We start from the raw sequence: 23,135 nt of genomic DNA, 5'->3' as shown, positions 1-23,135 counted from the left end.
ACTATTCATTATCTCTGCTGGGGATTTGCTGCAGTATTTTTGTTAATGCCCAAGCAACCCCACCTCTCCCTGGACTCCTATTTAACACTGTATATTTCAGTAAAAATGTCTTTTAGCTTTAGAACTTCTAAACCTTCACTCAGGAAACTGGAACTAAAAACACTGACACAAGTTTTCATTTCTAATTGAAATACAGTGGCCAGAGCACTCATTTTCATCTGTGCGTTACCCCTTCAGCTGCCTTGCCACCAGTGCTTATAGGGCTGCGCTGTGAAGCGAAGGAGTGAATTGATTTGAGGTAGAATTCATTTTCTTTCTTTTAAATCGGTGATCCAGTCCCTTGTGTCAACTCACAGACACTGAAACACAGTGAGGAAATAGGGTGGGAACACGACCAAGCAGCTGGGGGAAGGTGAAGCAGTGGGAATTATTAAAACATGATCACTGCCAAAGCCTCCCTATAACAAAAATGCAAACTCAGGAGGGAAAATGAAACATAAAAAGACAGAACAGATTTGTTTGCTACTAAAATAATTTTCCAATGTAAGTAAGTGAACTGTTACCTAGAATAACGTGCACTGATGAAACAAGGGTCTTGCAAGGAACTACATCTGTGTATTTATACATACAAACCATATCATGGGTGGTAGTTAAGATTGCACAGATAATCTTCATCTTGGCATTTACTAGGTTTTTTCATAATTTTGCACCTCAAACATTAGTTTTCTTTCACTGTTTTTAATGCAACGACCTCTATATTTCAGAGCAATTTTTTACAAGAAAAGCAGCTCAGTTACTGAGAGCCATACTGTCTCCCACATGTCATTTATTAACAAGATTCACGACTTTTTTACCATTGGATTTCACAGCTGCTTCTGCACTGTGGCGATGGGCTATTGAGACTCAATAGCCTTTGGATCTACATCACATTCTGGAGAGGAAAATACTCCAATATTTACAGATTCACCATTTACATAATCTGTCCAGTCTCTCCTTTCTATTTTTAATTCTTCTGCCCCAGCCTCATGTCTTTTTTTCTGTCTTAATATTGCTTTTGCAATGAAGTCAGGCTGCTGTTTCTTCGCCACTCTTCACGTCTATCCAAAAAGCAGACAAGCATGGGGCAAAGGAAATGCAACCCCTCTCTCAAATCCAGTGTCAGCCAGTGGGAGAAACAATTTGAGGAAGCTGCGGGATGAAATATGCTCCGTCACCCTCTGACAGAAGCAAATCTAAAGTCGAATCGCTACTTAAGGAGCTGTGAAGGAAGGGACTCTAACACAGCGTGGGATTTCTTTTTTCTTTCTTTTTGATAAAATTGAAGAAAATGGCCCAAGAAAATACAGTAAAAGAAACAATAAAAACTGTAGACAGACATGTGTTTCGACAGAGGAGATTCTGGGAGATTACTTTGTGCTTTCACACGTAGGAATGTGTTGGACGTCATTTCCGTCAGTTGTGGAAATTCTCAAGACGATACCACCTACCAGCTGTGGCTTCATCTCCGAAGTGCAAGCACAGACCTGGCTTGGTTTTACTTTCCATTCACGTCGTACTTACAGCCCGTACGTGGTATGTTCCATCACGTCGAGTATGTATGCCTGGGACTTTAAGACTGCTTCTATCTTACACACATTCTCCTCTCTCCTCTTTTTCCTTCCATGCACACCAACTTTTAATCCTGTTCAACAGTAAGTTTTTTCTTTCCTTCCTCCATAGGTACATGAAGTGAAAAATAACAGCAATCCCTGAGGAGCAATTTTTACTTCCTAGAAAGCTCAGGTTAGAGTAATCCCATCCTGCGCCGTGAAAGGACGCCGTTAAAATCCAGCACAGATGTGCCAGTTCTGCACACACACGTGGCAGCAGAGCTTGGCTTCGTTTTCTCCCCGCCGTTCAGCAAACCCTCCCTGCGCCCCGTTCCTACGCGCAACCGCGTCTGGCACTTCGAACAAAACCGAATCGACGCGAATCCCAGCCGTACTCCGTATTACGCACCACCAGCTAACTAAATGCGAAGGTACGCTGCGCTAACTGCGGAACCAGGCCCCAAACGAGAGGCGAACACCCACACACCCCCTATCCCCCCCGCCGGCTCCCCGGGGCGGGGCGGGGCGGGGCGGGGCGGGGCGGGGCGAGGGGACGGGGCGGACACGCCCCGCCGAGCCGCGGGGGCGGGGCTTCCGCGGCGCCGGGCGGACTTACTCCCGCCCCCCCGCGCGGGGGAGGCACCGCAGCCGCGCTCTGGGAGAGCCCAACTGCTGCCGGGGGCAGGGGAGCTGCCGGCCCCTGTGGCCGCAGGGCGGAGCGGGGAGGCGGCAGCCCCTAGCTCGTTTCGCCTCTTCGCCCGTCGTTGCTGCGCTCTGAGGAGACGCCAGCCGCCGAGGTGTGGCGGAGCGCGGCTCCAGAGTCCCCTGTTGTCCCCCCCTGCAGAGCCGTGGTCTCTGCCGGAAGCGGCGGGCGGTGCCTGGCGCCGAGCTCCGGCGGCCGAACAATAGTGGAGCGCGGCGCTGGGGCGGGCGGCGGCACGGCACGGCACGGCGCGGCGGTGAGCGGGGCCGGGGCCGGGGCCGGGGCCGGGGCCGGGGCCGGGGCCGGGGCCGTCGCCGTCGCGGTTCTGGCAGTGGCAGAGCGTCTGCGCCGCCGGTGCGCGGAGAAGCGGGGAATGAGGAGCCTGAGGATGGAGCTGGCGGGGAGCGGGACGGGACGGGACGGGACGGGGCAGCGTCCAGGGAGGGAAGGGGTGGGTGGGCGGCGGGAGGGCTCGGTCCCTGCCGGCCCCGGCCCCGCCGTGCGGCCTGGCCGCCCCCCGCGCCGCGCTCCCTGCGCTCTGAGGAAGAAACTTTCCCGGGACGCTCCCGCCCTCGCTACCCGCCTCGTCCCGGCGGGCCGGGGCTTTCGGCGAGGGGCCGGAGCAGCGGCCGGGGTGGGCGTGTGGTGCTGCCCGCCGCCCGCCCAGGCGCGGGGCGGCCGGCGCTTCGCCGCGGCGGCGGTTAAGTAACGCTGCCGTCCTTCGTCGCCCCCTCCCCTCCCCCCAGGGCACTATGAACGAGGAGCAGTTCGTGAGCATCGACCTGGACGATGACAACGTCTGCAGCGTCTGCAAGCTGGGGACCGAGAAGGAGACGCTTTCGTTCTGCCACGTCTGTTTTGAGCTGAACATCGAAGGTAACGTTTCAATAGGAGCCAAACTTCAGTCCCAGGCAGCTTAGCTTGGAGCTGAAGGCGAATTGAGCTTATCTGAAAGTTTTGATGAAGGCTTAGGTTTGAAAACGTGCGTATTTAGAAAGTTTTCTTGCTGGCCACACTAGTTTGTTAGGTTCCCAAATAGCTCATTTCCAGTGAAGGTGGGTGCCCTAGGTGCACTAGCACCTGCTCCTCTACATGTAAAGATGTACCCCTCTTTCCAGAGCTACTGAATTGCTCTGGTGTTAATTTCACCTTCTCATATTAGACCTCTGGTGTTAATTCAGATTGGAAGGAGGTTTTTTTTCTGTCTTTATTCAGGGTTTTTGTTCAATAGTTAGAGAGGTCTATGTATAAAATTTACTTAAATTCTAAGTTTTAAAGCATAATAGTTTTTTTTGAAAGCAGATGAGTGTTTCGCTTTCACTTGAAATAATCAGAGGTTTGTTTATTTTTGCTTTCATAAGGTGATAATACCTGTAATATGATAAAACTGGGTTCATTGTCAAAGCTTCTTAAAGTTTGCAAATTATAAAGTAGGAATTTTGTCTGTCTCTTAAAAGACTAATCCTGTAAGCGTCCTCTCTGGCCTCCAAAATGGTATTTTTAGAAGTTCAAACCTTGTTTTGTTGAAGAATTTATTCATCTTGTTGCTCTTCTTCATGTATGAATCAAGTGGTAGGCATGAATGAGCAATAGATCAGTTATTTCCCCTTTTTAAGTCAAATAAGGATTTTTTGAAAGTATAAATGTTGTTGCTTGATTTTGGGGGCAACAAAATAATTTGTTCCAGTTATATGAAGTGGTATTTGCAAATTGTACATGCATGTGACAATCCAGAGTGATCTGTATTGGTATGGGGCAATGGAATATGAAGATCTTAATGCTGTTCTGTAAATAGTCCCATTTCTTGATGACAGTAAGATTTGCTGTGTCTCTGATATATATGACAGTACACTAAAGGTCTTAAGATCAAGTCTTTCTGGGGGTAAAGTGCTGTGAGATATGAAGACTGTACCCAACGATCTCGTTGCTTATTCTGAATACTAGAAGCATAAAACTGACTGGAATATAGGGGCTTGTAAGGATATGTATTGCCATACACTGTTTCTATTGTGCATCTGACTTCTAATGCATGTATAGGTAATAAAATTTTGTTCTTACATTACAGATAGCTGAAAAATGCTTTAGCAAATTGGAATCACTTTTAAATACTGACTCAGTACTGTGTTTTGATTTAAGAAAAGTGATGCCTTTAAGGTCTTTGCTACTAGAGGCAATTTAATCTGAACGATACTTGTATACTTCAGTAGCAATTTGCATGCTTTATGCTTTTGTTTGGAAGAGACATGCTTGTGTATTTGCACTTTTTGATAAAACTCGGAGCAGCTGTCTAACCTAAGACAGTCTGTCAGTCTGCTTGAGTTTTCTTACTACTTTAAAACGATAGGCTTATGGTTCTCAATATGAAGTGGAGTTAAGAAACATCTTAACTCTAGGCTTTAAAATGAGAAAAAAACATATTGCTGTAATGAGAATTAAGTACTTTGATTACATTCAGAATCTAGTTTTGTTTTGGAAGCGTTGAAACAAATAAAAAAAGATGCATTAAAAATTGCTGGATGGTTTCTGTGCTCCGTTGTTAGAGATAAGCCGTGGATTTGTCAAAGTTACTTGATATGGATATTACTTTACAAAATGATCATGTATTTTAGCTGGAACAGCTTCTCTGCCCTGGAACTCTGAGTGGTCTTGATAATAGTAAAGACATAATCTGTGCAGCAGACTACTTTGCATAATCTTCTAAATTTTTGGTTAATTTTAGAAGAAGACTACTTGAACAGAATACTGATGAAAGCTCACCTGAAATTACATGAACTATTATATTCTTAATCTTTCTTTTACGTAGTAAAAGTATTAATATCTTTGATCATCGTAGCATCAAAATACCTCAATTTCTGATATTCTGTCTTCTGTGTACCACTTTGAAAAGATATACTGTTACTGGTTTTATAGGGAGAGGAGGCTTAAGAGTGGCAGAGGTTGTGTAAGTGACTTTATAAAGAATCATTATAAGACTTTTTAGCTGAACCACTGCGTCAGCCAGCCCTTTACCATGTCCATGGTCACGCTTTTCCTACTTTTGATATGTCTATTGCATTCCTGTATTTTCCTGTGACAAAGACTGATTTATATACAACTAAAGTATCAGTCTTTTGGCAGCCCTGGGTAGGGAATGAAATGGATAATTCACTAACTTAGAATGTTATACTAGATGTTTTCATACTAACCTCCTGCTTACATTTTGATAAAGTTCAGATGCGTTATAACATAGCTAGCTGTTGAACAGAATCAACTGTAGGTTGTATCAACTGTGTAGATGTGCTATCCCACGCTTGCAAATAAGTGTCATGCTCACTAATAGTTTACCTTTTTATTTAACATCATATTTAAAAACCCAAGCGATTAAAACACATCCGTATATTTTTAAGTAATTCAGGAAGTGAAATAGGCTATTCTTAAAAAAAAAAAAAAATTCATGCAACATCTAGGACAGTGCTTAAGGCTTGCTCATTTTTAGTGTTGATGTGCATGCGCAACTTCTCCCTCAGTGAAGTAGGAAATAGCTGCTGTTCAAGAACAGGCAGGCTATTAGTCACAGCTCAGCATCTTGCAGGATGCTTAAGTACTCCCACTGTTTGCAACACCCTGTTAACTTCCATGTGTTAAGTGCTGTCTGACTTAAGGGGAATGTGTAGCGCCTCTTCCATCTTTCCTAACTGTCCAGTCCTCACTAGGAGGTGGGTCAGGACAGAAGAGAGAGCATTGCAGATGAATGTGCAAGGGCAAGTGGTGGGCTCGGCAGTGTTAGGTTCACAGTTGGACTCGATGATCTTAAAGGTCTTTTCCAATCTAAATGATTCCATGAGTCTATGTATGAAATTCTGGAAGTAGGTTTCCCAATTTCCTTTTTTAAAAAGGTGTCATGTTCTAGTGCAAAACTTAGAGCAATTCCGTTTCCCTTTGTGCCAGCATCTGATTGCTTGAAGCTGTTTATGGTAAATCCATGCACTTGAAACTGATCTAGCCCAGGGCTTAACCACCTGCCACCTGAACCCCCTCTGTTTATATACATTTGAGAAAGTCTGTTTCAAAACATACAGAAATGTAATTTACTTAGCTGTGCTTATTAATTACATTATAGTTTAGTATTGGTGAATCTTTGTGTCTTCTGATATCTGTGAGTTCAACAGCTGTACAAGTTTGCTTGTGTGTAGATGGTAATGTTGTAGATCATCTTGGTTAAGTAAGATGAGTAATTAGAAATAAGCAAATCAGAAACCATCCCCATCTATAATGACTCAACAGACTTCTTCCTGGATGAGTGTTGTGATGCGTCTCAGCATTTACCTTCCTGACATTGGGGTGGTGTTTTGTAACCTTTATTGTGTTTGGACAGTAGCTCGATAATGATACATAATTGAAAATATTCTTATAGGCCTGTATAGAGAAGACTGCTATACAGAAAGCTTAATCTATGGTATGCCTTAATTAAATGCTGAGATTCTAAATGAGGAAGTTACTTAGTGTCATAAAACCTTTATGGTTTTTGTCAGAAATCAGGTCTCCATCATGATTGTTTTTAATAATAGATTTTTAGTCTTTTAATGAAATAAAATGATAGCTTAGCCTAAAATGTGGTTATGCTTATTACTAAGTTCAGTTAATTTACATAAACCAGTGGTTTGAGTGCAGTTTGGAGTTCAGCTATGGTGTCTGTCCCCGAATTTATTCAGGATTGATGTATACAGATTATAGGGTCTGTTTCTCTGAAGTTGACTGAAAGAGTGGTAGCAAAGGGAGGAGAAAAGGGAAAATGGGCATACAGAATAAACAGAAAGCCAAGGTGCAGATTTAAACTTTCTCCTATTACATGTCATCAACTTTTCTTGAACGGGGAAAGAGTAATGTTCTTAGGAGAGTGTAGAAGTGCTAATCGTCAGTCTAAACGAGGGGGAGAGAGGTGGTGGGTCTTGAACAGACAATATTTTTGTCCCTGTTGCGCTTGCTCTTTCAGCTCACTTAGTTTGAGGATTCATGCTCAGGGAAGCTGAGTGGACTAAGCTACACACAAATACTTTTATTGGAAAACTAGCTTTTGCATCTGAAGGATCATTATTGGGTGATCTAGCACAACAGAATACTAACGTGATTCTTCAACTTTAAAATATGCAAAGTACTTACATAAGAAATACTATACTAACATTTTAAGACATGAAGCTGCTTCTGTACGGTGATTTTAAAGTTCTCAGTTTAGAATATCCTGGTGGTGTGGGTCTGCTGGCGTTTGATGTTGGCTTTTGTTCGCCTGGTGCAGGCGAAGCGAGCAATCAGCAGAGATTGTTGTGTACTGTTACGTTTTTCTGAGGAGGTGTCACAGTGGTAATCTGTGGATCGAAACAGGAAGCGCTTTAAATCATACGTAGCGAGATTGCATAAGCTAGGAAATCACATATTGTGTGTTAGTTCGAGACAAATTTCTTCTTTTTAGTTTCATTATCATACGGGAAAATGATTAACTGAACTCTGGTAGCAAATATGCAATACTAAAACAGATCTACAGTTATAACTGGAGGGCGGGGGGAAGATGATGAACACACAAAAATATATGTGTGTGTATGTATAAAAGCTGTCTGGATGTGTCTATATCAACAGAACAACCCCCTCTGCCTGAATATGGTGTCCCTACAAGCTGCTTTGAAACTCCAGTGGTAGGGTTTCCACATCAGAATGCGGTGCTGTGCGGAGATACCTTGGCTGTGCTCTAATTTTCCTATTAGGAGGCTGCAACCCTCTAGCCTGTGTTTCACAGAGCACGCAGCGGCGGCTAGAGTGCTAAGCAGTTGCGCTGCCTGTGGTGCTGCTTAGAGTTGTTTAGATATCTTCACGTGGGAATGCATTGTGCAATGCAGATGCGTCCTTCGTTAACGCACGCTTTGTGATCCTCTGGACGGTGCCTGTGGAAATCTCGGCTTCAGGAACTTAATGCTTGAATATATTTGTTCAAACATCGGACTTGTCTCTGAAGGTTTCAAAGTTGTAATAATTATGGTTTAGCTTTACATTATTTGTCATAACTAATATATCTATCAACCTGTTTTTATGCTGGTATGTCTTAATGCAGAATTATTTAAAACTCTGAGTTCCCTGAAATTCAAGGGTTTGTGACAGAGACAAAACCTTAATAGAAGGGGAAAATCTGATTGATTGAGCAGATTTTTATTCACTCTTTTGCTTATCTAATGCTGGTAACTATTATTATTATTACTTATTATTATTATTATTTTACATTTTAGAGAACGCTAGCTGACAGGCAAACTGGCTTGCTTCCATTTCTGTTTAGAGTTGAACAACAGCTGAATAGCAAATAACAGTTCATATCCCAGGTCTTGTAATATAAAAGAAGAGATAGTGTAAGCACTGGGCATCTATTCCCCTGTTTATGTTAACATATGTTACATTTCCATGGTCCTTTAAAGTGCTGATAGACTAATAGCATTTGAGGCAATTTCAGCATGAGGTTGGTGCATTCCAGTCTCCAGGTTGAGACAAAGATGATATAAACAAATCTGTCTTACTGCATAGCTTTTTTTTCCTGTTAAGGTCTATAAAATCTTTTGTAATATCCTCATTCTATGTTCTTTGTGTTCATCTTAACAACTAAACCACTCTTTGTTTTTTTAAAAGCTGTAAGCACTTAAATTTCACCTTTTTCCTTTTTACACTCTACAGAAGAATATCTCACCGAAATAAAATGGGTCGTGAGGTGTAGCTGAAAGCATTGGAAACTGCTGGTTTAATTTCATTCTGTTCCAAAATATTACATATCCTTATTTTTTTTTCAATGTTAATGAAATAATAACATACAATATATTATTCTGGCAACAAAAGCTAAAAAATTTCATCATTGCCCTTTAGGCTAGACAGATCAGAACTTGTTTTAAGGTAGCATTTGCAGTCCAGGGGTATGACTCATTTCTGTGAACTTGAATGGACTTGTGGAACTAGCTGCAGTTTCCAGTAAACCACTTAACTATGAAGTCGAGTCCAAACATAGTTGGAGAAGCTATTCTTAATCTTCTGAGTGCCATATAAGCACTGCTGAGTAGTAGTAGAGTTGTGTGGCTGGTTCTAAGAATACATTTTTGAATTCTCTGTGTGTAAATTTGGGAGGTTTGTACATGCAAGCAAGTAAATTGAGCAGTTATGTTACTTACTGGCATCATCCAGAATGCAGAAATACTGTCTCATGGCTTCCACTCTTTTCTGGGGCAGTTTAATTGATTTTTTTTTTCTTACACAGTGTGAGACATCTTTAACATAGTAGTTCTTGTAGTAAAGCTTTCATCAGAATGTATTGGCTTGTCTAATATAGTAGTAAACTCTCTTCTTAGGCAGTAAAGTAGTTTATAGGGAACATGAATTTTGAAAATGTGTTTAAAGGGTCAATTGGATCTCTGTTCTGTCTCATATAGGATGTCTTTGTTATGTGCTAAAATACAAATGGGCTAACAGAAATGCAGCAGGAGATGATTCGTGTGCACACCTGATGTATGGAATACACTGGCTTCATCATATGAAAGTGAGGAGAGAACTTTAATTTATGAACAAGATAATATCTAATCTTTACCATGTGTCTGTTTTTGGAAGTTATTGAATGGCACTGGCGTTTTCCTTCTAGCCAATCTAATAAATCACAAGATTTAACTCAAATGAAATTGCATGCATACACTTAAAAATAGCAGTTGGCTTTATGTCTTGTTAGGCAGATGTATTGGAGATATGTCTCTAATGATCCCATTTTTGAGTGTTGGCAGAATTGTACAACTGAAGAATATCAGTTTTCCCCACCCTTTGTCATTTAGATGTGTGGATGACTTGTTGTTGGAGGTCATCATGGGCTGGTTTTATTTAATGTATTTTGAACAGGTCTTGGAATCTGCTCTGAGCAGACTAATATGCAGCAGTGGCTTAGAATAGATGAACGTTTAATGTCTTGTGAAGCATTTCCCTGTCTGCTGCAGGTCTTAGCCCTGTACACTAGGTAAACTTCAGCTCATCTGATCTTAGCGTTGCAAGTGGACGCTGGCAGTTGTTCAGGACCTGTTTCATGGGCTGCCTAAACACCCCTGTTTCCAGAGCGGTACTGGATGTGTGCGAGATGGATGGCTGACGGGAGCAGCAGCTGGAATGTGTAGTGAAAGCTGGGGCTCTTGAAGTAGGCAGCCACAGACTGGTGCTTTTCCCAAGGGTTCTTGCTCACTTATAGGATTAAAGAAAAAAGCATTGGTGCCTATCACAAATCTTTCTATTTAGGATGCAGTGAATTGTGCCTGAGAAGCATTTCTTCACTGGCTTTGAAGGCAGTCTCCACAACTAGCTAAAGCTAGAGGTGAACCTTTTCTAAGTGTTCTGACTCAAACAGATAATTTCATCCGTGTTGCCAGCACTAGACAAATTTGTATTATGAAGTGCATTCACTCTCCTTTGACTGTCCTTAATAACCGCGTGTGCTTTAAACATTTATGAAAGCTATATGTATGGTGGACGCTAGCATTATACTGAGAAGGCAGCTTTTCTTTTCCTTTCTCTATGGTCAGGTATAAATCTTATAAGTGTTTGTGAATTCTTTAAAGTGACTTTAATATGGCTTTAATTAAGGAATGTCATAGTACAAACTTATAATTGACTATTTGTATGTCTAGAAGCATTCTTGTTAACTTCAGTTCACTCCATCTTAAATTCTGGGGTTTTTTCCTCTTAAGCTGCTCAAGCTACAGTTATTCACTATTGCAAAAACAATTACTTTCCAGCATTGGGTTATAAATTGCTAAGAAGGGAATGCAGGCTTTCTTTAACATTATTTTCAGCTGATGGAGCTGAAAGACCAAATAAGAAGTTTTTTTTAAAAAGAATAACAAACAAATTAAAAAAACCCACTGTGGACAATAAACAAGCAGGCTAATGATCACTGTTTGTTTTGTGTTTGTTTTTTTTAAATGAAAACATTTGTTTGTTAAGGGATGTGAAGTAGTCTTGGTATTAAAGAGCATTCCTCTTGAATTGAACTTGTTTGTTATTATTATAATCTCCAAATAAGACAACTATTCTAGTCAGCTTTATATACTAATGTAAGCAAACATTTCAACTTTTGTATCTTTATCATGAAGAAGAGTTATACATAATTGTGAAAGAATCAGTTGCAAAGGCAGAAATACAGTCTTTGTAGAGTTCTTCCTTCAAAAAAACCCCCCAGAACTTTAATATGATGGAAACTGATTTACTTTCAAGTACAAATGCTTTAAAATGGGGTGGAATTTATTGAGATGTGATTACACACCTGGTTATATGGTAAATATTCTCCCTGCTCTCTGCTACGTTGCACTAATGAATAAGTAGAAGTTAAAAAAATGTGTATTACTGTATAAATTGCCTGATTGCTAGTCATTCATTTACAAAATTATTTTGTAGGAGTGGATTAGGGCTCATTATGTTGAGAACTGTACCAGTATAGAGGAAGAGTTTCTGCTGTGCATAGCTTACAAATGGAAATATTCAAAGGGTTTTTTTTTTGCCTAAATACTAGGCTTTTAAATAAGCAGTCCTGTTCTTAGAAGTGCTCAACATACAAAGATATTGCTGAGTAAAGTGATACAATTCATATTTAGTCTGGGACACATGAGTTACCAGAATCGGAAGCAAATAATGGATGGTAAACACTTACATTCTTTTATGATTTGTCTTGAGGTTTCGTATCATCCTGTGAATCTTGTTCACTTGACGAATGATCTCTGGCGTGAGCTTGTTTCCTAATAGCATCTGCTGTCATAAGGTAGTTAGATATGGTCTTCTAGATGTTATTGAAATTTGGTGGCATTTTTTTTGCCACAGATGAAACTTCCCTGCTTTGGATGGTTGTGGGCTTTTTGCTGCTTTTTGAGGTTCTTTTTCCTTCTCTGAAGAAATAAGTATCAAGGGTAGGACATACTTGGACATAGTCTGCCATCCTATTCTTGGAAAATAAGACAAGGGACAAATGTACACATACGTAGAAATGTGGAAAAAAAAATGTCGATGGCTGTATGATTGCTGACTTGAAGAACCAGCCAAAAAATAAAAAGGCTGAGGTGGATATTAACAAACAGGAACATTGAGACAGAACTGAAACACTGTGAAAATCCCCAGAACTGACAATAGCTGTTTATCAAAATTGCAATATTACTTCTTGTAATGTACAGAAGTTTTACCTTGCTTTATTTGTCTCTGTGTGTGGTGTTGAATAAAGTAATGTCTTCTAAAACTGAATCATCTTTATCATTTGTTTGATCCATACCAGTTTACCAGCTGGTAGATTTTTCTACAATTGTGATGAAGGGTAAAATATGAAGTAATCTGACTGGAGTATTAAGTCTTACCAAAAAGAAACAGGCATCTTTTCCACCTCATAAAGCTGATGGTATTGCCCACAACAGAAGGATTTGTGTCAAAGAAATGTACTCTCACTTGCTGTAATGCTGGTACGTTATTACTAGTTTGTGCTGGCACAGCAGCTGCTGTGAATGCTCGGCTCTTGGGATGCAATTCCAGAAGGTTAGTGGCTGATGTTATTCATGTTTTCTGTATAGGAAAGGACTAATTGTCACCTTAGTACAAAAGAAAGATTGAGGGTTGGTTTTTTGTTGTTGTTGTTTTTTGTATGTTTTTTGGTTTTTTGGGTTTTTTTTTTTTTTTGCATGTGTTTGTTACAGTAGAGATCCAAACCAGTTATATGAAAGCTGAAGCAAGTCTGTTAGCAATTCTGTACAAAACTGGTTTGGTTTTGTACATTTTGTGTTCCCTACTATATTGAAGAGTATTTGGATATTTTGGTTTTTTTCAGTGGAGTAAGAGATGGGGAAGGCTGTAAATTCTGGTCTGTTGGGGGGGGGGGGTGTCTTGTGTACTGGATATATTTTGTAATAACTTCCCCTATGTTCAGAAATAGTGATGTTATGGCTAATACGTGGCATATAAATAGCAAAACTTAGACTTTTGAAGTAACTTTTTTAATAGTTGCTAATTTCAGGCATACACGGTATTAGTGAGTTCTGGTAAAGGAGATTACTTTGAGCAGCATGCCTCTGGAGTGGGGTAGTTAACAATGTTCAGAACTCTTTTAAAACATAAATTTGTCAGAAGGAAAGACTTGACTAGCCTTGAACTTGTGGCTTAGATGTAAAAATCAGATGGGGCTTCATAAAGTTGTGCTGCACTTGTTCTTTTTTTGTATAACTGAAACTGTGTGTTGTTTATTTTGTGTGGTCTCACACCCTTGTCCTATTGGACAAGCAACATGTTATTCTCATGAAAATAATGAAGCAGAAAGCCTCAAAGGAATTTCTTTTAAGTGAGACTGCAGTATTCTATAATTTGTTGTGCAGGTGTTTTCTTTTGTGGTTGCTCCAGAAGTGATCGTGTGTATATGCGAGGAAGTGTAGTCTGACCTGCTTCTTCAGATGTGCCAGGCAGAGGACCTAACTGCAAGAGGCTATGCCTTTAGTGCCAGCTCTAGAAATATTTCATTAAACTTGCAAGATTCAGTTTTTCTGTTTTTAATTGAAAAAGTGCAGTAGTTCTTACCCTAGTTTTGGGGAAGGAGGGGGATGCAGGGGAGAATAAGGAGAAGTAAAAACTTGGTAGGTATGTTTGATTTTTGAGTTGGGAGAAGGCTGGTATCCCGAGAGCAAAAGAGATGTTAGTGGCTGTTAGCAGCAGTGAACTAGAAACAGTCAGTGTAAAACTGCATTTGTCCTAGATTTACTAACTGTGCTTTCTGCAGGTCTCTTTCCTCTTCTTCACCAAATCTTCAAGTATTTGCTTTAGACAGGATTACTCTGTTCTGTGATCAGAAGACATTGGCTTCATTCATTCACCTTACGGTCAAATTGTTAGGTGCGTTCCTGAGCATTATTATATTGAAAATTATGTAAAACTTGTTTTTTCAGCCAATCTGATGATGCTTACAGAAGTAAGTAAAAGAAAGCGCTGTAAGAATCAGCAGTATAGCATGTTGAAGAATCACTTGCGTAAAGCAACTGACATTGAACAAACCAGTCTGTTTTTGTAGGGTTTGCAGTGTTGTGAATATATGCCTTGTAACTTCAATTGACAGTGTTTGCTCTTCCTTGGTGGCTTAAAGATTTAAGGGTTTCCACCATGCCCCTTGAGTTAAGCAGACTTGCTATATTTAAACTGTACTGATAAGGAAAGAAGTCATTTGTTTTCATGACTTGTTTTCACTAGAAATGTTTAGTTTGGGTTTGTTTTTTCTTTTTTAAAGTCACTGTAGAGATAGAGAGGGGAAAGTCACCTTGCAAGTAGGCAGTGATCATGTAGAGCTTAAGAAAAGTTAGTGAATGTCTGTTTGCTGAAAGAGGCTGAAAGATATTCTGAGGTGTAGAGTGAGAATCTTGACTCTGTACCCGTGAAGACAAATCTGTCTTTGTGCTTTGCTGGGGATCTTCCTTCTTAAAAGGTGCCTCTGGTTAGGATGTGGTTTTTGTTTGTTCTAAGACTTAGTTCATGGACAGGAGGAGTGTCTGTTTTCATGACCTTACCTTTCTCCCCTGCTGCTAAGCACAAAATAAATTCCATTGCTGTCTTCTTTCATTTTCCACTCTTTTTGTTGTTTTGCCCCATAAATTTTGTGTACACTTTTACAAACTCAGCCAGAACAGTAATACTCTTGAGTTTCAACGCTGCCCAAAGAGTGGAAAATCAAAAACTTATTATGGCTACTCTCAATATTTGAACTCTCCAACTTGAAACACCAGTTACCAGCAAGTGAGATAATCAAAATTAAGTGCTTGGATTTGTTTTCAGTAGTTTCATGTTAAGAATTTTACCTTTGTAGTTTAGTTTTGAGAGTAGTTTGGGATTTTGCAGAATTTGATCAATTAAAAAACCAGCTTATCATTTGTTAATTGTTTGGGGTGGGGGGCTTAAAGTTTACCACAAGAATTTAAGAGGGTATGTCAGATAGAACTGAGAATTGTTGTAACATGTAGCTTTCTGCTAATTGCTCGTTAAAGTCTCTTATCAAATTTTGTTACCTGTTGCATTTCATGGTTTTCCTTTAATTTTAACCACCTGCTTCCTTATGTGCTAAAAGGTAAAATGGCTGCAGCTTGGTTTATGTTGCCTAGTTTCAAAGATCAAATTACATTTTCATATGTTGATTTAAGTATTCTGGTGTCAGTAAGCATTGAGCACTTTCAACCAGTGGTTCACAGGTATATTATTTGTTACGTGCAATGAGAAACTTGTTTGATAGAATTGTTTTTCATAATATTGGGAACTTCCCAAGTAGTATACTGGGTGTTGAGAAATGTTGAACTGTTCACGATTCTGGACTTGGATACTGAATCTACTGTGTAGGTGAATCTGAAGAAAAATAAATACCTACTGAAGTTGCAGAAAGTAATTTTGTACTGGAGTACTATTAACTTTCTGAAATAGTAATTTCTCATACCATCTGTGTTCACTCACCAACTGTAGATCTTCACAGATTGTGTTCCTTTTTAACATGTCAATCACTATCAATTAGTTTGAGGTTTGAGTAAGTTACCTGCTGTAGCTATATGAGTAGTCTTTGAAGGAGGACAAGCGAAGAGGAGAATAAACATCCATCTTACATGAAATTAACTTCAGGACAGTTTAATGTTGGCAAGTGTCAACAGTATTAGAACTTGCTTCTCTAGCTAGGCTACAGCTTTGTACTGATGCGAAATAATAAACTAAGACTGAAGCCTGAATTATGTTTGACTGCTTGGATGACACAAGCTTGCACACTGCAGTATTTGTTGAGTGGCTGGCTCATAACGTTATCCATAGAAGATGGGAGCATGAATGACTGCTCTCAAAATGCTCTTCAGTATTGTTCTATAGAACTTTCTGATATATACTTGGGATTATTTTACTTCTACAGCTTACACGCTTGTGTATAGGTGTGATGCAATATGTGCAGAGTTAGCAGTTTGCTTCACCTGTGTTATCATCCAAGAGGCACATGCAGGTAATCTGTAAGTCCTGCACTAGAGATTACTGTGTGCAAAACACTTTGTATGCTAAGGAATCAAGACTGAGTGGAGTTTCAAAAAATGTGAGACTATCACATATCCTGGTTTGCTTCAGTGATTAGACTGTTAATAGGAAAACATCAGTTAAGTTTTTGTTTTCTTGGTTGCTTGTGAGTAAAGATTTTGAAAAATTAACTTGAGTATACAGTAAGTGAACTTTTTTCTATTGTGTCTTTACAGGAGTCCCAAAGTCAGATCTTCTACATACAAGATCTTTAAGGGGGCACAGAGACTGCTTTGAAAAATTCCACTTAATAGCAAATCAGGACTGTCCACGATCAAAGCTCTCTAAAAGTCCATATGCAGAAGTAAAGAATATCTTGAGCAAAAAAATTAACTGGATCATACAGTACGCACAAAACAAGGACTTAGACTCTGATCGTGAAAGCTCAAAAGCATCCCGACACCAGCTTTTTAACTTCAGACATCAGACTGATAGAAAATTACTCCCACAGTTTGACTCCCCAGTACCTAGATACTCTGCAAAATGGATAGATGGGAATTCTGGAGCCATCTCGAGCTGCTCACAAATTCTTTTGGAACAAAGAGAATCCACTGATTTCAGACTCGGTGTGTTACAAGAAACCGGTGCTACCTTCTGTTCCAGCAGTGTTTTGTGGTCTAATCACAACCAAGCCCAGAAAGCTGAAAAAGCTGAAGATGGTTCGCTCACCAGTGTTCATAGAAGGCATCCTCAATACAGCAGGGAAGAACGTAAGTATATATCTATTTACACGCAACCTAGCAAGTAAGGGCATTCTTTGAAATATCTCTTGACCACTTAATGTCCCCACAGGGTATTAATTCACAGCCTGAAATGCATCTCTGAACAGTTTGGAGTTACTGTAAAATCTGAAGAAAAAGGCTACATGGCTAGGCAAATAGTGTGGAGAGTATGGTTGATGAGGAGGGGTGGTTTGGTTGGTTTTTATTTTCCTCTTCATTAGACTCCAATGTGATACAGGATGTGCCTAATTTATGAAAAAAAAAAATACTGTTATGGTTGATTGCAGTCACTTTAATGTGTCAGTCCTGGCAGTTGCACGGTCCTGCCTGTGGAGATAACTAAGCTCCTGAAAACAACTGTCGTCTTGAACTTGTGCGGTGCCTTGAGTTAACATTTTACAGAGAGCTGCCCTAAGCAACAGGGGAAATTAGAAGTAAGGTAGCAGAGCAAACTTGCGTAAACATTCTTAATAGTAGCAGACTTCCCTTGTGCATTTTACTAATTTTTTTTCTTCTGTTTATTGAGCATAAGAAAATAAAAAGGCTGTTATGCCACCGTGTCCTCTTAAAGGCTGTAGCAGTAGACCTGAGCAATTCTTTTGATACTGAAAGCAGCTTTTCTCATAAGTTTTCTCATTATTTAAGAAGGTCACTAGAAGAAGTATTTAGAAAAATCTAGGATATTGAAGTGTCTCTGGAATTGGCCTACATGAAATGTGTTAGGCCGTAGGTTCCTAGAGATCTCTGCAGATACCATCGTGCTTTTAGAAAAGTGCCTGGCCCCAAACTGGAATACATCCACTCTTACGTCTGTAGATGAGAAAAGCAATTGGATAGAGTTTCTGAATTTCAAAAGACTTGAGAAAAGACAAAAAAGCTGGTAAAATATTCAGTGGAAAACTAGGTAATGAAAAAGAAGGTAATAATGGAATTCAGAATGTCGGGAGAGTGAGAAAGAGGTACTGTAAAAAGTTGGAATCCGTTTCTTTAGACTCCCATTTTTTTTAACAAACATGTCCTTACAAAGTTCAGTCATTTCACATTCTTTATAAAAGGATTTCATTTAACTGCTATATGATGCTTTGTATTGCATTTGTAGTGAATTAGTAGTCTTAAAGCCATAAATCAAAACAGATATACTGTGCTGTTTGACCACCTGTCCTCTGGAGTCATAAATTGGGATTACATAAATCAGGACAGGAGTTAACAGAGGAATTATGAAAGCTTGACCTGGTTTTATGGGGTTATCTAACTGAAGTTAGTGACTTGGAATTTATCTCTCTGATCTCTGATTTTGGGACAGGGGAGCATAAAGCTCTTTTGAGCATAACAGATTTTTTTTTCCTTCTGTCAGTACTGTGTAATGCACTTTTGAGGCATTTTTGCTTTGTATTGTAGGGGTTTTTTAAATCTTTTTACAGTATTTAGCTTTAAAAGACATTCATTTGGAGACTCTATTATTATATAAAGTTTGTATTTTGGAGAAAAACTTAAACTTTCTCTGCCAGCATTAGGTACCACCTTATTGCAGTACCTACACTGTAACAACATAGTATTCTACTAAAAAACTGTATTGTTAGTGTAACTGTAAATAGCTTGGTCAATATTTCTTTATAAATTACCTCAGCCATGGATAGAATAATCTTTATTTAAATTCTGTGTTCTGTTCCTTCTCCCTTTCCCATCTGTATCAGAATCATGTGACATGAAACAGTCCTGTTCTGATACACACATGAAATGTGTATATCAATTATGGAAATTACTGAATTTCTTTTTAAAGCTGTCAATTACTATATTAAATCCAATCAGGGTTTTCATGGAACTTAAAAAGTGTTAACTTAAAGGATGGTAAGGTGTAAGAAAAGAATCTTCTGTTCTATCAATAGCTGAAGGTAGGAAGGAGCACCACTGTACCTGGCTGTTGGAAGAGAAAGGTGGATGTGGTTCTCTCTTAAATGGCTTTGTCTTGAGTAAGAAGTAGGTTATCTTAGCTATTGCCAACTTCTTTGGTTTGGTAATAGCAAGAGAAAGCTAGTATCCTACAACTGCAAGATGTGAGAAGGGTTGAAAAAGAAGGCTTAGAATAATCAAATCAAAACCCATCCTTTTCAGAACTTATGCTTTAAATTTACAGTATAGAAAACTCTTGCACTGAGAAATCTCTGAACAAAAGCTGCATGATTGCAGCGTAGGTTTTTCCTAAGTATACAGTGAGAGCTTTGCTAAGCTGCAGCATTGTTTAAAAACAACATTTTAAAAATTATAAGATCTTAAAGCTGTTTCAGTGCCCTGCATCCTCTTGTGGTGATCAGGCTTGTCACTTTTCGCCGTGCTGCCTTAGGGCATCTCAAAAGCAGGCATGGCACCAACCTGCTCCCCCCACTGCTGGGTTGAAGGGTTTCTAGGAAGCAGGGCAGTGCTTCCCTACTTGCTGCTGTTGATCAAGGGCAGCACAGAATACCTTTACAATTACCTCCTCTGAGATTAAATATATATATATTCAATAAGGAGGATCACTGTACACATAACCCGAGATACAGAAGGGTTTTTGGATCATGCGGAGGGTCTTTTAGTTCTCACTAGGAACATAGCACAAGAAAGTGAGAAGTAAACCTGTTTTTATATGTTGGTCTTTGTATCAAACTAGGATTTGTCGTCTTCATTTTTCACTCAGTTTCTCAGTGGAAACTGTATACATTATTATTATATGCATGAAGCACAAAACTTGATAGCCAAAACAGGTTGCTGCATGCTGCAAATTCTGTCCAGAAGCTGTTTCCCGTAGGCTTGCAAATGTAGCAGGACTTCACCTCAGAATTGCCAATTGCCCACTTGCCCACCATTAAACAGATGTGTTTGCAGCGGTTACACTGTGGAAACCATGTTTTACAGTCAGAGGAGAGTACAGTATTTAAAGGTGTCAAGCAATTTACAAGCAATTCTGATGCTGGACACTTCTATTCTGAGGGCTTGAGTTTCCAGCTTTTTGACATTGAAGAAGGGGCTTTCCTATGGAGTCAATCCTTGTCTATGTCAACATAAAAGAGAGACTTTTCAAACTTTCCACGAAGGACTGATAAATAATGTTGCCTCTGACTCACTGCCACATATCTGTTGATTATTAGGATGCAAATGATGACAATTTGAGAAAATGGGAGTCTGCTTAGGGATGCTTATGTGACTTCAGTAGCAGTAATAACAGATTTTATTGTTACAGTGACTGTGATGACTCCTGGAGAGTTAAAGCAACTTAATGAAAAGCTGCTCAAGCAAATCCAGGGTGAGAATTTTTCAATACTCTTTGTTTCGGGTTTGTGTTGCTTTGTAATAAAGAAGATCCTGTTTAAAAAAGGAATTCTGATACCAGCTAAGTTTTGAACTGAAATCTCTGTATATCATGTTTCCATGTAAAACAAGAAACTTCTAGGTGCTTTTATTATGTAACCTCCTTGTGCATTGCAAACTGGCACTTGAACACAATATTTTCTTTAAGTTTTTTGACTGGAATCAACTTCATTTTGAGTCATAAACTGATCTACCCTGGCTCAGGTGACCTAAAACTATAAACTGGTGATCCTGGTGAGTTTACAATGCATACACCAGGCTGTGCTGGAACCAGAAAGAGTGGTGTTCTTGTGCATGAGCCCACTTAAATGTCCATGCCTCTGTCACAGTAATGTTTGGCACTGCTTCTTAACTCTATGGAAGTACAGGGACCAAGTGCGTTAACCTAATGGTGTTCTTGCAGATGTGTTTGAAGAGCTGACGCAGCAAGTCCAAGAAAAGGACTCTCTGGCCTCAGAGCTCAACGTCCGTCATATTGCTATTGAGCAGCTGCTGAAGAACTACTCCAAACTGCCGTGTCTACAGATGGGACGAGCAGGGATGAAATCAAATGTCCCCATATAAAGGGGATTCAACTTCTATCCCCCTATAGAGCTAACTTTCCCTAACAACTTTGATAACCATTAAGTACAGCTGCACAGATATTTAGAAGCTTTTGAGGAAACTTGGGCAGCTTTCTCTTTGCATTCGTAATCCATGAGAAGTCTTATTCCACTTCGGTTTTAACAAAAAAGGCAAATATTTTTATATATTAAAATCTACTGTAATAAGGTTTATTCACACTTAGGGATATTCTTTTTGCCCATAACTACGCATGAGCCTTGAAATAAATTCTGTGTTTCATTGATAATAAAATTGTTTCTAGCAAAGAATGACTTGAAGCCTGTAAACCTGCCTCCTTCATACAGAGAAAAAAATAAAATTAGAGTTTTGGTCAGGTCTGATCATGTTACATCCAAGAGAGCTTTAAGGGGAGAACAGTATTAATGAAACTCATGTTTTCTTATTTATTATAAGCAATATTTTATTATTGAAATTTTATACTAAATAAATATCACTATTTTAGGTACTTTTCCAGATCTCTTTATAAAATGTCTGAATTACTCTGTGTAATGTTTATGCCTTGTGTATGATTGTTTATCCTTTTTCAGGTCTGTATCTTTCATGATACAATTTAAAAAAAAAAAATCTTTTTTCCCAAAGAGATGAATTTAACATGTTAAAGAAAAAAAAAATGTGGTGCATCACTTATTTTTATCAGCTTTATAACTGAAGAATTTGGTTCATGAGATGTTTTAAAAAAAAAAAGCACAGCACTTCCTTTAAATAAAAAAAAAATCCATACTTCGGTTTTAATGCATAGAAGTTGAAGTTGTTTTATATGTGTGAAATTTTCAATTCTGAAAAATTACTTTGAAGAAACTAAATAAATTTGTAATACTACATTACCTTGCGATGAGTTTTTTATAAAGTTGGATCAGACTATGATAAAGCGTTTTCCCTTTGAAATGCAAATAGTAATGATACATTATGAAACAGAACAGCCTCTGCTTTTTAAACACTTCGATCAGTCTACCACACTGAGAAATCTTGGTTAATCTTTGCCAAAAAGACTGTTTGTAGAGCTGCATTTGTGTAACTGAAAGTTGCTGAGTTGCACTGAAAAAGTCAGGGGTGGGGGGAGAAAGTTCCTCCCACACACACTAAAGTTAAAGTCTTTGTGCTTTCTAATTTTATCACTTTAAGTGAAAACAGGGAGTAATTTATATAGCTGAACTGAAAGGATGACTAGCATGAAGAAAGGTTAAGATTTAATTTTGAAATCAAACTGAGAAGCTGAAGTTCAGACTAGGTTTATTGCTTGCCCTCCCTATAGTGTTATCTGGACTACATAGGACAGGTTGATTAATTTTTTTTTTTTTTTTTTTCCATAATGCATTTCTGGAAGGAGTTTGGAACAGCTTGAGAGTATGCAAGAGTGGGGACTTGAACTTGTCTGTCTCTGAGTGTTTTGTGGTTAGGAGGGGAAAAAATCGGTAGTGTCATTGCTTGTGTACACAAGTGCGTCTGTAAGTAAATATGCAGTAGCTAATCCCTAATTATAGTTGTCAGAAGATGGATTAATCTCCATGTGCAAGTCTATAAGCCTTATTAATACAGTACTAAGATAACTGCAAGTGTAAGGCGAGAGGAGAAATACTGTTGTTGTTCATATCTGTGACAGCGACCGTCCTACAGTCCGAGTGAGAATTCCCCAGGTGTCTGATCAGACCGATGAGGGTCTCAATTTCATTTCTCTGGGCAGTGAGGATAGTTAAGTTGTACTTACCCTGTTACTCTTCGCTCTTGTGGGAACTAAAAGCATAGCATCTACAATTACATCCTTCCTACTACATTTCTGTCTTTTATTTTTGTTATATTAGGTTTTTGATCCAAACAAGGTTGCAGGGGCTAATTTTGATTTTAAGATGGATTGTAATGAGGAAGGATAACTTCTGGGGTACATAAGCTGTGGAAGCACAAATTCTTTTTACCGTTTGCCCTCGATACAATTGTGAGCCAGGGGAAAAGGAGAGCATACACCTAGCTTATGTGCTTAAAGGAAAGGAACTATATAGCTGTGTCTTCTTATGAAGCTCAAGATGCAGAGCGGGTCAGCGTGTACCCCAGCTATCTGGCAGCTCCGAACTGGAGTTGCTG

The 23,135-nt window shown here is 39.4% G+C and overlaps 1 protein-coding gene across 2 annotated transcripts; it reads left to right on the top strand.

Moving 5' to 3' along the window:
- The first annotated feature begins 2,226 nt into the window (after positions 1 to 2,226).
- On the top strand, positions 2,227 to 21,307 carry CUNH21orf91 (chromosome unknown C21orf91 homolog). 2 transcript variants are annotated; one of them, XM_087759160.1, is made up of 6 exons: positions 2,227 to 2,573; positions 2,604 to 2,646; positions 3,039 to 3,168; positions 16,545 to 17,078; positions 20,308 to 20,370; positions 20,839 to 21,307. In XM_087759160.1, exons 3-6 carry the CDS (start codon positions 3,045 to 3,047, stop codon positions 20,997 to 20,999), a joined length of 882 nt encoding a protein of 293 aa, XP_087615286.1. In that variant the 5' UTR covers positions 2,227 to 2,573; positions 2,604 to 2,646; positions 3,039 to 3,044; the 3' UTR covers positions 21,000 to 21,307. The 2 variants fall into 2 exon arrangements, with proteins under 2 accessions (XP_087615286.1, XP_087615285.1); XM_087759159.1 differs by lacking the exon at positions 2,604 to 2,646 and having other exon boundaries at positions 2,227 to 2,548.
- Positions 21,308 to 23,135: the final 1,828 nt, after the last annotated feature.

The sequence above is a fragment of the Nipponia nippon genome, unplaced genomic scaffold, assembly GCF_047370975.1.
Source record: "Nipponia nippon isolate SJK-2023a ecotype South Korea unplaced genomic scaffold, ASM4737097v1 scaffold_2, whole genome shotgun sequence".
Taxonomy (NCBI): Eukaryota; Metazoa; Chordata; class Aves; order Pelecaniformes; family Threskiornithidae; genus Nipponia; species Nipponia nippon.
The sequence above is the reverse complement of the archived record's forward strand: the minus strand, read 5'-3'. Positions and strand labels throughout refer to the sequence as shown.